Source organism: Poecile atricapillus, chromosome 9 (assembly GCF_030490865.1).
Source record: "Poecile atricapillus isolate bPoeAtr1 chromosome 9, bPoeAtr1.hap1, whole genome shotgun sequence".
NCBI lineage: Eukaryota > Metazoa > Chordata > Aves > Passeriformes > Paridae > Poecile > Poecile atricapillus.
The window spans coordinates 2,896,798-2,914,803 of NC_081257.1; the positions used below are offsets into that span (position 1 = coordinate 2,896,798).

General features: G+C 42.9%; 1 protein-coding gene across 6 annotated transcripts; it reads left to right on the forward strand.

The window, feature by feature from the left end:
* The first annotated feature begins 3,321 nt into the window (after positions 1 to 3,321).
* Positions 3,322 to 16,873, forward strand: MAJIN (membrane anchored junction protein). 6 transcript variants are annotated; one of them, XM_058845052.1, is made up of 11 exons: positions 3,322 to 3,561; positions 4,346 to 4,472; positions 4,761 to 4,806; positions 6,082 to 6,157; positions 7,922 to 8,047; positions 9,337 to 9,368; positions 10,141 to 10,250; positions 12,587 to 12,641; positions 15,413 to 15,485; positions 15,592 to 15,736; positions 16,504 to 16,871. In XM_058845052.1, the coding sequence occupies exons 2-11, from the start codon at positions 4,372 to 4,374 to the stop codon at positions 16,544 to 16,546; spliced, it is 807 nt and encodes a 268-aa protein (XP_058701035.1). In that variant the 5' UTR covers positions 3,322 to 3,561; positions 4,346 to 4,371; the 3' UTR covers positions 16,547 to 16,871. The 6 variants fall into 6 exon arrangements, 5 of the variants coding, with proteins under 5 accessions (XP_058701035.1, XP_058701033.1, XP_058701031.1 ...); XM_058845050.1 differs by lacking the exon at positions 3,322 to 3,561 and adding an exon at positions 3,570 to 3,704 and having other exon boundaries at positions 16,504 to 16,872; XM_058845048.1 differs by lacking the exon at positions 3,322 to 3,561 and adding an exon at positions 3,714 to 4,221 and having other exon boundaries at positions 16,504 to 16,864.
* The last annotated feature ends 1,133 nt before the right edge of the window (positions 16,874 to 18,006 follow it).

Consider the following 18,006-nt stretch of genomic DNA (forward strand, 5'->3'; position numbering starts at 1 on the left):
TTCTGTATTTATTTTAGGTTTGATGATGTCCACAGTTGCACAAGCATAGTGTGACAGTAATAACATTAATATTTAATACTAGTATATTTTGAATGGCAATATATAACAAATCAAGTATGTCTCATATTCTGCTATTCAAAGAAAACTAATAATAAGCTAATAACATGCAGCTTAGGAACTATTACCACACTTTTGGTTAAATTACCACTCCTGACTGTAAAACCCCTGATAAGTAACAATTTTAATCTATTACTCCTCAAAATAAAATAATTGTGACATCATGGCATTAACATTAAAAATTATATTCTTGCATACATAACACAGAACTTTATCAAATACTAAAATATATTGAAAATCTATTTGGTAATTGCTTTTATGTGTTCTGTGAATACAGCTTTTTACCATACTCTACTGTTGCTAAAAGATAATTTTAATGTATCCAGTTTCTAGAGTGTATATAGTACAAGAACAAATATATGCAAAGGTCTGGTTTCACTTCTAACTTCTTCCAAATAGTTGTCTCTAGTCTGCTGCATTTATTTTAGTATTTTGATTCTGGTTTATGATATGGATTAAGACAATGACAAAATTCTTGGTCTTTTCAGCTGCCTACTGAAAAATTACATACATAAGAAATTAAAAGCCTTACCTGAATTAATTTACCTCTCAGACGCAAATTATAGTAAACACGTGCCTATCTTTGGTACACCAGTAGTTTCTGTCTGAGCATTCCTGCACAATGTTGAGATATTTTTGGTAGATCTTCAAGCATTTCCCATCTGAGGCTTTTTTCCTCCATAGAAATCCTACAGAAAGGAAACATAAACCTGAAAAATTGTTGGTAACACATTCAAACAAGTCACATCTAGGTATATAACAGCAAGAGAATGAAGAAAAAAATTTGGGTGGTCTAACAAGCATTGAAAAGAAACAAATTATTTTTCTAACACAGTAGGCCCACAAAAGCAAAACTGACTGAAGAACACAGGGTTTTCTTACCAAGGCAGAGCAAGATGTTACCACCTGTCTAGAGGACATTCATAATAATCCCTTAAAAAGTACTGAAAAACAACATTTATTTTTTAAATTAAAAATACATTCACACTGTTAAATTATCACATTGGCAATATTCACTGTTTTTCAAGTATTACTGTTGGAGGGTAATTTTCTCACAAACGGGATGGGACCACCAGGTGAAGCTTTTATTTTGGACACCAGTCTCAGCTACAGACACAGGAGATGGCACAAGCTCACATCTACCACAAGCAGCTCCAAAATCTCTTTGTTACAGAACGTTTTATAAGTTTTCCAGGCAATAGCATATTGCTAAAGCTTACAGACAGTTTTTCTAGCCAAACATTATAAGCACATGTACATCTCCAAACAATGCTTGTTTGCTTTCTATTAACAATTTGTAATATTCTATTACTAAGCTTAAAACCTTCTACTATCTTGTACTATGTTTTTCTGCAGTCTTAAGGACCAGCTTAGCCAAGCCTAACAACTCAACTATTGTTTCATGTCCTCGCATATTGTATCTTCTTTACTTTTAGGCTTTGCAGCTGCAGCTAGCTCTAAGTTCTCTGCTTTTTCTCTTCTGAGGCCTATTTTCACAGCTTCTGAAAGTCCTCTTACCTTTACTGTTTCCCACATATTATGTTCAAATGACATTTTTCAAAGCATATACAAAGAAATATTCAGAATGCCTAAGTACCTTCCCCTGCCTTGGCACAGACTCTCTTAAGAAGAAGCCAGGACTGGGAGATACTGGAATTGCTCACCAGAGAGTATAGCCATGTCACTGTCACAAAAAGTCAATCTCAGCCAACTTCCTGTGCCCAAAACTCACCTTAAGATCTTACCATGTGTTTTATATAAACAAAAAATACTTTATTACTGGATTATTATTTTATTACCAAAACTATTTGTTTACTGGAATTGTTTTGAAACACAAAATGGAATAAAATTCCTAAGTGCCTAAACATCTTAGGCATTAATTTGAATAGTTTTGCGTAGCACATATCTCAGTTCTTTGGAGTACAGCTGAAAGAAACCATATGATAATTTTCTTAGAGAAGGGGAATGGAACCAGTTTTTTCCTCATTTATTCCTATCAATGGAATATTGAGCACAAGAATGTAGTGTATAAAATATATTGATCATGGACATGAAAATGTTGGAAAGACAGGCATACATTAAAGGTGGCTGTGGGTTAAACTTGATGAACTACATCTGCAAGCCTTCCCCCCTCAGCATTTTCTCTAGTATGGGTAAGAGGGGGAGGTGCTGACAGTGTTCCAGGAATGACCAGAGGATATCAGGAAGCACAGTAGTGCTAAGACAATTTAAAAAAAAAAAAATTGGATTCCAGCTTTTGAGGTCACTTTATCTGGCAGTAGGATTCCTGAGGGTGCTATCCTACTGTAAAACCAACTTAGAGCTGCCCATTTGCTATTGAGGAGCAGCTCAAACAGGACATAGCCCTTGTTGCTGAGATGCACCCAAAAAGGTGGGTTTAGCTTTGTTAGTGAAGCTTGTTTTCCACTGCGTTATCTGCTTGCTTGAACATTCCCCCGTAGTTATCAATTTCCTGCTTGTGCATGAAATTAATGTGTCAATTCACTTCCTGACTCCCTAAGCTTATTTTGCTTTTCTTAAAACCAAAAGACGGTGAAAATCAAATTGTTCTGCAGCTGCTGAATTATTCTCTACATCATGTCTTTACCAATGCTGAGGGGCTCCATCGTGCAGCTGCTTACAGGAACTGCACTGGAGATCATCTCACTGACTGGATGGCGAGGGACGCTGTGTAAGTCCCTGGATATTAACACGGTGAGAAGAGGAAAGATCTGTCAATTCCAGTCTTTCTTAAAAAGATGTAGTATATAAAATGTTCCAGTTACATAAAGGGAGGACAACAGAGGCTGCAGCAGAAGAGGAGCAGGGAGCTGTGTGAGTCAGAAAGGGAAAAGAAAGACGTGCTGTGGTGGCTAAGGATCGACCCCCAGCCCCTCTCGTGGCAGGTCTAGTGCCTCACTTGAGATGCCACCTCAGCAGCCCAACCCCGCCCAGCTCCAGCATCCGCCACCACCACGTCCTGCTCCGCTACCCCTCGGAGGAAAGAGGCTGGAGAGCGGCGGACCCGCTCTGGGCCACGTCCCTCCTCCCTACCTGCATCTGGGCTCGGCTGGGCTCGCCTTGCTTCGGCTGCACTCGGCTCAGTTCGGCTCCATTCGGCTGGGCTCGCCTTGCTTCGGCTCCATTCGGCTCAGTTCGGCTCCATTCGGCTGGGCTCGCCTTGCTTCGGCTCCATTCGGCTCAGTTCGGCTCCATTCGGCTCAGTTCGGCTCCATTCGGCTGGGCTCGCCTTGGTTCCGCTCCATTCCGCTCCATTGGGCTGGGCTCGCCTTGCTTCGGCTCAGTTCGGCTCCGTTCGGCTCCGTTCGGCTCCATTGGGTTGGGCTCGCCTTGGTTCCGCTCCATTCGGCTCAGTTCGGCTCCATTGGGCTGGGCTCGCCTTGCTTCGGCTCAGTTCGGCTCCATTGGGCTGGACTCGCTTTGGTTCGTCTCAGTTTGGCTCCATTGCGCTGGCCTCGCTTTAGTTCGGCTCCGTTCGGCTCGGTTCGGCTGGGCTCGGCTGAGCGCCACTCGGCTCCGCTCAGTCCGCAGCCCCGGCCCGGTGGACGCGGAGCGGAGGGTGGTCGGTAGGCGCCGGAGTTGTCCGGAGACCTTTCAGGCCGCCCCCGACTCTGGGAAGGCGGCGCCATCTCGCGTCTGGCAGGGCAGACGCTGGGCCGGCGTCTGCAACGGGGCCCGGCCTTGCTCCAGCGAGCCTGGGCTCTCCGCCCCACCCCGGGGGCAGCCGGGCACTGCTCGCCGCTGGTGCCGGCGGCGGCTGAGGGGCAGCGGGGATGCGCGGTGGGGGCGGGGAGCAAGGAGCTCTTGCGGGCCGGACTCGCGGGGATTGCCCGGACCCGCGGCTACCGGGGCTCCTTCGCACCCCCTCAGGGGGTCGCGGGCCCCATGAGGCTCTGCGGAGGGGGCTGGGGGGTTGCCAGCCCCGGGGCGGGAGGCCACTGAAGCTCCAGGGACCTCGGCAGAAACAGGTGCAGGGCAGCGCAGCTGAGGACGGGGTGACCGTCTGCTCTAGGTGTGTCCTCGGATCCTGCTCAAAAATAGGCGCTATAGAAACGGACACTCCGATCAGCCTTTTGCTGACTGGTAGGAGAGTTCTCTCTGCTAATGTCCCCTGGGAAAAAAAACCTGCACGTATTCTTTTCGTATGACAGAACGAGGTGTGGTGAGGGGTTTTAGGACTTAACCTTTGACTCTCCTGCTTTCCTAGTCTGGCGTTCGGGGAGAGAGAGAGAGATGTCGTTGAAACCATTCGCCTATCCATTGCCCGAAACAAGGTTTCTTCATGCTGGCAGGCATGTGTACAAATTTAAAATCCGGTATGGCAACTTCAACAGGTACGTGTGTTAAAGCCAAGAAGTCAGCCTGCTGTCTGTGACTGCATGTGGTAGTGAGTTAATACAAGACCTTAAAACACGGAATACAAGTGGGTAGAAAGTCCACACAGAGCAATCCTTGGAATAAGGGATGTTTTTTAAGAGTAATAAATGAGGAATTAATCTGCCTGTTAAGTATTTTTTCCTGTTCAGTGGGAATTATGTTTTGTTGCTGTTTAAACTCTTACATGAAATGTAGCTTCATTGCATTTTGACTGGGATGGTTCCAACTCTCTCTTTGTTTCACAGTTCTCCCAATCTCAGTCTCACTGAAAGTGCTGCCAAGGAGTCAGAGGTAGGAGCTGAGGCAGGTCCATAGGACCTCAGATGGGTGTTAGGTGAACAAATGCTTGTTATGGCACTGACAATATTTTGTCAAATGCAGCATTTCAGGTGTGAATAATGGGGAACTTCCCTGGAGAGTCTGAGTGTGGGAAAAAAAAAATTACATTAATGAAAAATATTCCTCAACAGACAAAATTTAGTATAGAAGAGTCATGTTTTTGTTTGAAATATTCCACAGAAGCTACTGACTCTTAAAATTGGACAAATGGAAACTCCTGTTTCCACGTTTCAACATTTCCTGTTGAGTTAGTCACACGTAGTTCCTCTCTGATTCCTCTTCAGAGTCATTCTTGCAGGAGCTCTTTCTCAGGATTTTAGTTTCAACCTCAAAACTGACCATCAATTTCAAGTTGTCAGGCTTGACTGGCTGTTAGTCCCTCTTGGTTTTTCAGGAGCTGTGGCAATACTGGTGAGCTGGCTTGATGGAGGCTAATCTAATGCTAAATTGCCTGTGTTTTCCTTGCAGCTGTGGAACCAATGGGTGTTATTTTAATGATGCCATTGCTTTGTGTCCAAGCACAAACTGATGGTCACAATTGATGAGTTGTGTTACTATCTTCTTCCTGAGACATAAGAAGGCCTCTGCCATTACTAAGAAATTGAGACAAATATATTGCCTGCTTAAAAATGCTCCTTCATATTAATTTCTAAAGATATTCAGAATATAGTAATAGCATTAAAAACCTTACTGAAGAAAATGTGCTGATTTTAATTGATAGGAAGAATTACAATTTTTTTTTCACTTTTGAAAATATTAAAAGGTATTACAAGAAAAAGTTTTCTGTTTGTAGAGGAGGAGTTTGTTGGGGCTTAACTGCAGTTCCCTTGTAACTGATTTGGGTCAATATTCAGAGAAAGAAGAGTAGGTAAATGCTATGTGTGTTTCGCTGGAAAAATGAAACGACACTCCTTAAATTTAAAACTTCTTAAATTTAATTTTCCTCATTTTTCCATAGTAATTCTTCTATATTAATTCTAGATTAAGATACTCATTCACCTAAATTTCTATGAGTCTGTCAGTGCAGTGCACTCTGAAATGGCAGGAGGGAGTGGGGAGGAGAAGGGGAGAAGGAAAAGCAGAGTATGTAGAACCTGGTCTTCCATAATTCACACAAACGGTAAAGTAATGTTAATTTTTTCCCCAAGCCTTGAAAGTGTACTTGACAGTGGAATTGTGACAATGTTTTTAATATTTTTCCTTTGTTTATTTTTTTGGCCTCTCCAGGAAGTTTTTCGAGTAATCCTTGGAAATCTTGATGATTTACATCCATTTTCTACAGACCACTTCACTGTCTTTCCATGTATCCTTTCTTTCCTACTCGTAGAAGATTCAGTGACTTGTATCTTGTCTCCTTTGGGACCAGTCAGCAGATCTTTTCCATCTTCCCTGAAGTTTGCAGAGGCATTGGGCTGCTGTCCACAGACAGTGCTGTAAAAGCTCTGTGCAGTTGCACAGCACGGTCATATAGAAGCTGATACTATACATGAATATTGGCATGCACAGCTTTTGAGGAGTGTGGTTTCCTGGGATTTCACTTTTGATACAGAAGTGCTGTGGCATTTGAGATTGGATTATTCTAGCTAGCAGCTGTACTACAGACTCCTCTGCTTTCTAGGTGCTTTTTCATCAGAATGCACCGACTGGCCTTCATTTTTGTCTTCTGGCTTGTGCAACTGGACAGAATTTAGTCGTGTCTGCTACATATTCTGCAGGTTATTAATTTAAAACAACAATAATTTGATAAAAGAGATAACTTCATATTTCTGTTGTAGTTGCTGTTGCGTAATGGGTTAAGAAGTTACTCTCCTGAGGCTTTTGTTGAAGAGAAAAGTAATTCAGTTAAATGTTAGCATTTTGCATCTTAAAGGTGTGTCAGCTTTTGGATCAGATCTGGCATCACCTCCTGTGATTCTGAGTGCCCAGGAGTAATGAACAGCTCCAAGGCATTCCCCTCCTGTCTTTGAAGACTGCATTATGCCTCCTAATAGCAGACAGGAATGAGGCCATCCTCTTTCTCTGTTTGAAGCAGGTACATACGACAGCAACCTATTCCTGTTAGAGGCAGGGAGATAATGTAGCCAAGAGCATCATTATACAGGAGGCACCCAACCCAGCCGTTATTGGTTTGCTTCTCTAAGCTCAGCCAGTTCTGCCTGTGTGTTGAGGAGTGTTTGGTTCACAAACTTGTATTTCTAGAGCTTGTAAGTCCATCCACATGCTCAGGCAGCACTGGGCCTGGAAGAGAACTGTGAGCTCAGAGGCCTGGCATGAGGAGTTGTCTTACAGTTGGTGTGTCGGGCTCCTCTCTGTAGAGTGACTCTTTGTTAATCACCAGCTATGAGTCCTTCAAGCCAAAACCCAGGCAATTTCAGTCCTTAAAGGAGCTGATTGTATCAATGTTTCATCATCTTCTGTCCCTGGGATGTTAGTTTCTGCTAGCAAATGTGGACTGACAGTATACATTTCACCTTTTTCTCCCTGAGATCAGACGTGTGTGAAGAGACATGTCCAGCACCATTTGTTCTTCCAAGCAGAAGCTGCTGGATGTAAGACCTGCACTCACATGAAGGAAAGGCTAGAACTGTGGTGGCTGTCATGTAAAATATCTTTTTCCCCCTGTTTTGAACTGTGAAGTAATTTAATGATGCTGCTTCTTTGAATCCAATTGCTTTTCAATTTTTAAATAAAATTTTAAAATAACATTTTAAAATAATTCCTTTTCAATTAGGAAGACTGCTGAGGGGGTTTTTTATTCATAGGTTTAGAAGAGCCTGGCATGGTTTTTTGCAGGAGGATGCCAGTACTAAAGGCAGACACAGTTAAGGGAACAGAACACTCTTAATACAGGTGACTGACGGGGCAGTGTGGATAAGTAAACCTGGATAAGTGTTTCCTGTAGTGTGTTACTGGTGCAGTTTCACAAGTTCATAGTAGCAGGTTGTATTTGCTCCCTTGTGCACATGTGCAGTGTGCTGTGTCTTTTGAAGCTTTAGGAGACGTCGTCAGGACTCGTGTTCCTTTGAAATGTTAGTGTTGTGTTTTTAAGTCTTACCATTCTTCTCAGATTTGAGTAAATGGGAGCGAGTATCAAAGATGAAATTCAAACATGAGAATGTTCATCTTGTGCCTTATCCCTACATTTGTACGTTGTACCTAGAATTGAACTCATTTCAGCGAAGTATATCTTGTGGTAAGTCACTGTGATTATGTTTGGGTAATTTTGGGAAACATCTATGATCTATGTCTTGCTTTTCTCTTTTCCTTCCCCTACTGTATCTGAATCAGAGAAAGCAAAACTGCATGTGGGATGACTGTACCATGAGTTTGAAACAGTGCAGAACAGGGTGCTCTTTATTGTCTCATATTGCTTTTCTAAAATTCCCTGAATTTCCTGTTGTCTTTCCAACCACGGCTGACTCTTTAGTTGGTATTTTTACGAAGCAGTGCCCATTGGCTCCCAACCTTCATTTTTAATGTCAGTCATTGGGCTGGAGCCAGCACATGCATGTATATGGGACACCTTTATCTTCCTTGTGCTTTCCTATGTTTGTTGACATGGAACATCACACTCTTTGTTGCTATTTTACTAGAGAAAGAATGGATTTCTGTAAAAAAATAATGATAGTAATCATGGTAATAGTCTCTTTTATATATTTAGCAAAAATTTTCACCTGAACAGTGTCTCGTTTTCCAGGTTTTCTGTGAATTCTCTGAACAACCTCAGGCCGCAACTAAGGCCTCTGTGGGACTCTACATTTAAACTTCTTTTGTGAAAACTGAGTATTCTTACTATTTCCTGTTCTGATTATCAAGCTCTGAAAAAAGTTACTGTTTTTTTTCTTTAATGACTGCTTAGCAGATGATGTGATCTTTATAAAATTGCCAACTAGCAATTTCTTAGACTATCAAACATCCCATGTTTGGATGTAAAAGCTTCTAGCCATGGAGAGTTCACTAACTTCCCTCTACACCTGTTCCAGTATTTAATTGGCCTATCCAGATAGTTGTAGCACATTACTATTCTAAAATTAGGAACAGTATAAGGCTCTGTTACTTTCAGACTTGATGTTTCAAATTTCTGTTGGTGGGGATTTTTCTTCAGGGAAATACATGTGAACCCCATACATCCTACAGCTGGCCAGTATTCTCTAGAGGCTGTGTTCCAGATGTCCTTGCATCTTCCATCTGGTGCCCAAAGCACAGCAAGATGCTAACTGTTCTTCAGGCCCTTGTCTTCTGAAGACACCTTTGACTTCTTTAAGACAAGCAGTTGTCACATCCCATTGATATCTGGTGTTCATAGCCAGGAATTCTGGTTCAGGAAGAGCTGTATTTGAACATTTTCAATTTCAGTGTATCTTGTGCATGTGTCCAGTAGTTTATCTTGCTCCTGGAAGAGGAATTGCAGTGCAAAAATGTATTTTTCGGTTGGTTAAACTCCAGTCTAAATACTCACCAAGTTTTATACCTCTCTTGCAGGTAAAGAAGTAAAAAAGGGCAGTGATAAACTTGTAAGTTGTGCATCTGGTTTTGTTTTGTTGTTGTAGGTATTCTTGAGAAGCAGAATATATGCCTTTAGGCAATGCTAGAGTTCTCCTACCACTAGGAGTTAGTCAGTCAGTGTAAAGTGGCACCAAATTCTCACCTGGAACCATCCAAGGGAGAGAAGTTCTTGTGGTAGTTCTGCTGGGCCTGGAAAGCAGTCTTGTATCAGGACCTAAGAGCCTGCTGCCTTCAGTTCCCCGGATTTTCTGCCAGCCTGAGTGAGCTGTCCAGTGTTTTCTTCACTGGAAGAATCTGTGAGGTTGATATTGCTGAGTAATTTAGTTCCCCAGGTACTGTGTTGTAAACAGCAAAGTTATGCTTATTTGAGGAGTTTTTGTGTAATGAGAGCTCAGGGTAGGTTTATTTTCAATATAGGTAAGTGTCTGAAGTGAATTAATGAAGAATAATTCAAATCCAAATTTCCCCAAAGAAGTGTCCAAATTCCCCTAAGGATTTTTTTTCTATCTCTGCATTCCTGCTACTTACATTCCTTGGCAGTCCTCTGTAAATGGAGGAAATAAGATATCCTAGAAAGAAATACTTTGTTCAAAACTGTTGAGCATAATTCTCTGGCTGACCTGCCAGTGCTTGCTTTAGTCCTGAATCCTTTTTTGGTTTTCAGTGTATAAGCTGGAACAATTTTTGCAAAATATGAATGTACATTAACTATGAATTTTGTTCTAAAATAGAAAAGTCAAAATCAATTGTTATCAATACCCAGTTTGCAATGTTTTGAAGGTCAGGAGAAGAAATGAAGTGTCAGAAAGTACTGCAATGAAAGAAGCAGTGAAGAGGAGAAGAGTGGAAGTCAGAGGTGATATCTCATGCCCACAATCACGTGTGGACGGGTCAGTTGACTCCAAAAGAGTTTCCCAGGACACATATTAATATTTTTAATGTCTCTTGTACCTTCTTCATGTTTCATTTCTGTGCAATCCTTTGCCCCATTTTTCTTCTTCCTTTTCTTCCATGGGTAACACAATCTAAGCATCGTTGCTTATATTGGGAAAAAAGTGGTCCTGTACTTTCCAAGTTCCCATACCATTAACCAAAGCTCTGCCTGTTTAATTCCTCTGTGTTCACATCATCTTTTGAGTCACAGTGAGGTGATAGCACAGCAGCCAGACAGAGCAGTGCACTGACTTGCACACCTGAGTTTAGGACAGCAAGGGAAGAACTGGAACCAGTTTTCCACCTGCCTCCCAGCCTGCTCCATTGAGCCAGCTGATGAATTCTGCCCTCTTGGCTCAAGGCTGATGGCAAAACACCTTGGAACTTGCTCTTTTCCAACTGCTTTAAAGTCTCAAGAAATTGCATATGTTGTGTGTACACAGGAGTATTCTCACACAACTTCACCATGTGTTTCTTCTGTAGCTATACTTCTCATGGTGATTCCCAAGTAGGTCTGTATCTTTGGATTTTACAGAATGGTTGAGGTTGGACAGGTCCTTTGATATCATCGAGTTCAAGCCCTCCTGCCCAAAGCAAGTTCCTCAGGTCTTGAGTAGACTCTGAGGGTGGAACCACCACAACTGTAGAGAGCCACTTGCAGTGTATGACCACAGTTCTAGTCAAAAAGGTTTATCTTGTGTTCGAATTTAATTCCATGTTTTGCATCTGTGCCTTTTTCCTCTTGTCCTGCCAGAAGACAAGAGGGTTGGAGAGATCCTGGCTCTCTTTTCTTCGTTCCCTCCCATCAGGTGTACGTTGGTAAGATCCCACCTAAGCCTTCTCCAGGCTAAACAGCCTCATCTCTCAAAGCCTCAGTTTACCCCAGTGAGTCCCAGTCATGTACTGGGGTTTCTGCTCCAGACTGGGACAGAGGTGCCTCAGCAGCCTTGAGCAGAGGGGAGAGATCACTGCTTGAGGACAGTGATTTGGCAGAGCTCTGCCTAATTCAGCTCAGGGTGTTGTTGGACACCTTCAGCGTGGGGGTACAGAACTGGCTCTTGGCTAACCTTGGGCTTAGTTCTTGACTACCTCTCAGAGACCCAGTGTTATTTTCAGGCTGGCAGGCTTATTTTATTTTTTTTTAAAGAAGAAAATGTATACCTGTATTGGATCCTCGCAAGTATGTGTCAAACAGTCGTGGATCCATCCATGGTCAGAAGTGTTTACACACACCTTTCCCCTCCCATGCACAGACTATATGTAATCATCTACCTTGTTGCCTTATATCCTACCCAATTCCCAAATGTGTTTCTTGCAGGGATATTAACAAAGTTTGAAGCCAGTTCTTCTCCTGCTCGTGCAAATGTAGTCTTTTAGTCCCTCCCCCATCCCCCTGGCTTGTTTCTACTCACAGTACAACTGTTGGATATGGGGGAGGAATGAGCCCAGGATTCAGAATGCTTTTATTTCTTTTAGCCAAAGACAATCAAGGTGTAGATTAATAAAACAGAAGGTGAAAAAAGACTATTTCATGATCCAGTCTAGCAATTCTCTGTAGGTCCTGTATCTTGCCTCAGCAGGTATGATTAAAACAATCCATAATGCCGAAGTGTATGCTTGAATTCAAAATCAAATTTGTGAGCACTAGCTTCAAGCCTTCTGTCATTTTTTTCCAGTTACACTGTTATACTGGAGACCTCATTCAGGCTGAGCATCTTCCCTGCCCCAGGAAGGAGTGTGTCTGCTGTAGTGAGACCAGCTCTCTGTCTTCTTTCTGGACAAGCTCTTTTGCTCCTAAATTCTCTTGGGGGGGTTGGGTTTTCTTGGGGTGCTACTGAGCATTGAGAAATGAGAATCTCCAAGTGACACTGCCAGTGATTCTGATCACCTCAAGTGAAGCCAGGATGGTTTTTCTGCACATGCATCCCTTTGTACTTCTCCATATGGAGTTTCCTCTGTCATTTTAATGCTCCATGACCAAGCCTTGCAAGATCTTTCTGTGGTTCTTTGCTATCTGCCCTGGTAACCTTGTAAGATTCACAAGCTTTCTCAGCTATCTGCTCATCCCCCTTTTCATTTAACACTTTTTAACTGCTTGTTTGTCAAAAAGCAAAATGAGTGCATATTTTGATTTTTAAGGAAGAGTTTGAAACATGAGTACAAATACAGATTAAGGGTATCTATCTTGTTGACTAGAGTCCTACTATAGTCCTGGTTTCTAGTGATGTACTTGGAGTAGCTGATTCCTTCTTGTGACATTTTGTAAACTCAGTTTTTATTTACTTATCTTTAGAACTGGAGCAGAGTGTCTTCACCAGATGAGTAAAGCAGAGCATGGATTTGAAAAGGTAAGCTACAGAATATTCAGAAAGAGCACCTATTTAGTCCTGGACCCTTACAGTGGCAAGCATAAAAATGCCTGCAGGTAATTAGTCTCCTTTTTCCCTGCATCACCCTAATAATTTTTGACTCCTCACCAGACTTTGCAAAGGGATGAGTTATATTTTTTTTGAGATGACACAAGCTTTTCTGACTGTCAAGCTACAAGCTCGGGGGCAAGCTCAGCCTCTGAGAGGTGAGCCTGAGGGATGCCCTGCCTTTTCTCCAGGACTCCTGTCCTCTGTCATCTCACATGCCCCTTTATGGAGGATTCCACAAAGGGCCAACTGTGGGTACTGGCATCTTTACCCGGCTTCGCTGTGACCATGTGCCACTCCCCACCTCTCTGCTGATGGCCATGCAGGCATCACCCTGTTGCTGAAACACTGCCATGCCTTTTCTCACTATGGCATCAGAAGGCAGATTCATGACAGGATTGTTCCAGAGGGATTGGCTGTTGGTCTCTAAAGCCACTGTTCTCTGAAGACCTTGTTAGGAGGAGAAGATTCTTTCTCTTGTAGCCCACAGGCTCCAAGGTTGCTCGGATAGAGCTGCTCTTAGGCATACCCTAATGCCAGCCAGTCCTCCTGGCTGTTGCACATCCTCCCAAATACACTTCATCTATTTTCTGGATACCCATTCTAAATTCAATTCAGATCCCTACCACACTATCACCTTTCTGGCTTTTCCCCCGTCTCTAACTCTTTGGAAGTGTTTTTTTCCAAGGAGGCAAACACATTTCTCTTGGGTTTGCCCACAAAGGAAGCCCAAAACTTTCTTTCAGAGCAGGGTTTTTTGACAGGTCTGTTGGATTTGCAAGACAGGAGAAGACTGCCTGGTAATTCCTTGGGAACATTCAGTAAAGAATAACTTCTCTAAAACAAGCAGGTTTATTTGTCTGTAAAACTTGTATCCCTTTTTTCCCCCCCGCTCTGCTTACCTTTGCAGTATTAGTGACAGGTGTCTACACATGCCTTCTCTGGCTTTTCCTCAAGTACTCAGAACACTTGGTGAGATAAGGATCATTTTCTGAAAGATGCTTTTTTATTCCCCACTTTGCTATAATCAGTGTCTCCAGAATTCCTCTGTTTTTTGTACAGTTTTCAAGACATTAGAGTGCTTGAAAGCTGGAGCTCCAGGTTAGCAGCTTGGACCCTGAGAAACATACTACAGGTGGCAGAGATCACTGCAAGTTCCTCTTGTGTTAACTAATGTGGGAGGACATGTCTTGAGCGCTTTCTGGGTAAACTGGAACTGTGATGTGAAAATCAACTCAGCAGATACCAACTCAGGTGAGAAGAACCTTTTCTGGAGCAGCTGCTTGTGGCATCATTACTTGTCCTCAAAATTGCACTAGTCAAGGCACTGTTACACTGAGAGGGATGTCTGGACACTGTTCTGTTGATGAACACCAGATCAGGTGTCACTAGTACTGTTGGAATCATGGGCAGAAGTCCTCTTCCTAACATGCATTCTTAGAAGATGAAAGCCAAACATTTTTGTGACATGCTTTCCATTTGGTTTTGTTGGGTTTTTTTTCCTTTCAATTCAGGATGAGAAGAAAGATTAGGTTTACGATAAAAACATGTCAGTAGCTCCTGTACTTTATCAGAGCTTTTCTGGTCATTCTTCCAACACTCTTTCTCAGTTATCAACAGTGTATGGCTTTGGTTTCAAATCCACCTGGTATTTTATAATGCTTCTCAAAAAGGGAAGGGTCTCATTAAACAGGAGGTCAGTCAGTCTACATAGTACACGTGGGATTGACTTTGGGATGTTGGATTTGGAACGAGGAGCAAAGAAGTGCCACAGGCACATGACTGTTTAATGGATTGCATTTTCAGCTGTCATCCAAATGTCTCCCAGGCCTGTGATGGTGACATCTGGTCAGGATGACCAAATCAAACCTGCATGTCTTTTCACTTACACAGTGCACCAGTGAAAGTCAAAGAAAGAAAGAGACACTCTGCCTGTCATTCCAGAGAATTTTCCTAACTTCATTAATGCTCTCAGACTAAACTGCAAAGATCTCAGGCCATCAGAGGTTTGGAATTTTGTGTTAACCTGAGCTTAGGTGTGGCATTTGGGGACAGGGTTTAGTGATGGCTTTGGCAGTGCCTGGTGAGCAATCAGTCTTACAGGACTTTGCAACCTAAATGGTTCTGAGATTAGTGCAAGGGAAACACCATCAGGACCTGTCATTGTTTTAGGGTTTACTCTCTTTTAGAAGCTTACCTGCTGATTTTGTTGTGTTTTTATATGTTTATTTTGGTTTTTTGTAGTACTTTGTGTTGTTGATCACCTTCCTAATGGGTATCCCTGGCCCACCTCTTGCTTCTGGCAGTTTTCATTTTTGTCCCTTGTGAGTTAAGTCTGTATCCCAGGACTGTGTCTTAGAAGGGCTAGTGTCCAAGGGCCTGCACTGTCCAGGGACTGGCATTTCCCACAGCTCTTCATGTTTTTTGAAATCTCTGCTTATTCCATAGCTACTATTAGTTCATTATCTGGTATGCTAAAGTCTTCTAAATGAATTACAACTTGTTATGTCCTGATGAGGGAGGTGTAAAAATACCTTAGTGAAGAAAGTCCTCATCATAGCAGAAAAAAATCCCCAAATGAAACCACACAACAAGGAGTGTAGAGCTTGCTTTTTGATACTTTCAGGAAGCAAACCAACAAAAATCTCTGTACAATAGAATTTAGCATTATGTAACAGTTCTTGGGTTCCTTTTCCTTTTAGAATTCCTCCAAAGTAAATGAGCTTGAGTTTAGCCCAGCATCCCTTACTAAAGACTGTGACCAGCTGAGTTGCTGTGAGTAAGGAATTCCTGGATTCCACTGAGTTTTCATTCTCCTGGGTACACAGGGAGTGTGTAGAGTGTGAGGTTCTGGTTTTGTTCTTGCTGCTGTTTCTTACAGGGGAACCTGTGGAATTTGCCCTTGAACAAAAAAGAGTAGCCAGTCAGGCTGAGGGTGCAGTGCAGCTGCTGCAGCAAATGGAGCAAACAGGAAAGAAAGGAAGCACAAAGTCAGAGGGAAGAGGTCTTTCACAGTTCTGGAGAAGGTACTAATCCTGCACTGATGAGCAGAGGCAATCCTGGCGCTGTCCAAGCCTATGTCAAAGGTTGGCAGTGCCAGGTTGTTTTCCATCATTTTGAAGAATGGAGACATCTTTTCTGTGATTAAACCAAAGTCCCCCAAGGCAAAGAAGGGGATGTTGTTTTATCTTGTGCTAAGGGGCAGCATTCCCACTAAATGTTCCTCTTCTGAACTGTCTATAGGAAAAACTCCTGATAAGAGAGTCACTGAATCTCCATCTCAGCCCTTATACAAAGTGGCTTTCCTCAGCTGAGAAGTGCCAGCTAAAAGGGTCTTCCCAGATGGACCTTCAGCCCCATTAAGGTTCATGTGACCTTTATTTGGCCACTAAGCAAATCTGGACTTTGTAACTCTGGCTCCCAAAGTCACCATTTCAAATGGAAATCAGTGTCACTGTGCAGACACCTGCTGTTTGCCTAAAGGAGTTATTTCATGCTGCTGAGGCTGGATCCTGTGAGTGCTGTCCATCACTGCACAGCACCAGCTGGATATTGGCAGCTGCTGGTTTTTGTTAGTGTTTTAAAAAATAAAACTCCTTGTTAATTGTAATGTGTGCCATTCCTTTAATGACTGAGACCAGACCATTAGTGCACAAGTTATTGTTTCCTGTTTTTTCAGTTTCCCTTTCTATTGTTTTGTACTGGCATTGTGTCTTTCTGCTGGACAGAAATTAGCTTTTTCATGAGTTTCAGAGAAGTCTAATGTGCTCTTTTGTTGTTATTGTTTCCCCAGCATCTTTTCACCACTACAACATCTTCTTGGTGGAAAAAACTGACCTGGAAGTACTAATTGTTGCGGAAAGGTAGATTTGTAGTATGAATACTGGGTTGCACTGTTTCTTCTGTAATTCAGCTTTTCACATTGCATGTCTCAGCTATTAAATGCTTTAAATTAAATTCTACTTTGCTAACGTTTTCAAAGTAACATTCTGAAGATGTTGGGTTAGAACAACCTGTTGGGTTTTTCTTCACATCTTAGAGGTTTTGGAATAGAGCAAGATTTTGATCCTTAAGTGTCATAAATTGCGAATTTTACGTTATGTGGTATTCTAATAAAACTAGAATCAGCTTGGAACTGTGTGTTATTTTAATCAGACTTACCCATGCTGAAGATACTCTTTCCCTCAAAGAAGAAGCAAAGGTTTCTGGTATTAGATGCACTCCAGTACTATGCTTCACAGCATTAAAAAGGTCAAAATTATGGATAAATATTTTGCATTAGATACTGCCACTACACTATGACTTGGGTAATTATTTATGCATTCAATATGTAATGGGATGAGGTTAGAATTGAAAATTTCAGACATGCCAAAGCCACACTCAGCTTTTTGTCGCCATGCTTATGTTTTTTAAATGATCTGTCATCTTTGAGCCACCCCCTGGGCAGTGGCTGGGCAGGTGACTCTGCTTGGCAAGGGCTTGGGCCCAGTGGCCTCCAGAGTTCCCTGCCAGCCTTGGCCACAGTGTGATGTCATGTGATGAGGTGTTGCCTGAGAGAGTTTCTTTCCCTTGTTAAACTGTCTGTATCTTGACCCATGAGTGTTTCCTCACATTTGCCTTTGTGACTCTCCCCAGTCCTCCTGAGGGAGTGGGCAGCAGGATGGGGGGGTCACCTGCCAGCCAGGGCTACCCCAGAAGGGACTGCAGTCTGCAGAGAAGCCAGGTGGGAGCACAGGCAAAGCAAGAGGCCACACTGTGTACAGACCTGTACCCTTGTGCTTGGCCAGTGGCACTGAGTGTGACTTGCAGTGTAATGAGCAAGAGAAGTCTGAGGGGAAGCTGAGCCTGGGAAATGGCAGGAAGGAAGCCAGATGGGTCTATTTCAAATGAGCATGTGTCCTGGGTAACCCAAGATGTTATAGTCCATATCTATCTCTGCCCAAACTTGTTACTGTTTCTTTAAGATCCAGTGCCATGGCTGGAAGTTGACATGCGAGGGACAGGGGTTGCTGGAGTTCCTTTTCAAAGTCAGGGGCAGGCAGGCAGCCCCCTCTTGCCTGGTGGTCTTTGCTCAAAGCAGAATCTTTGCTTTGGGTTTTTCTGTTGGTTTTTCTTTTTCCCCCCTCCCTTTTGTTCCTCTCTTGCATCTTGGGCTGCCATAAGGCAAATTCCAGGAGTGCTTGTCAGCAGCACTGTGCCAGAACGAGCAGTGGCCCTGCTCCAGTCTGAGTTGCCCACAGCTTGCCAGCAGTGCCCAGCTGAGGCAAGAAGGCACCAAGTCACCCCAGCCCAGCTG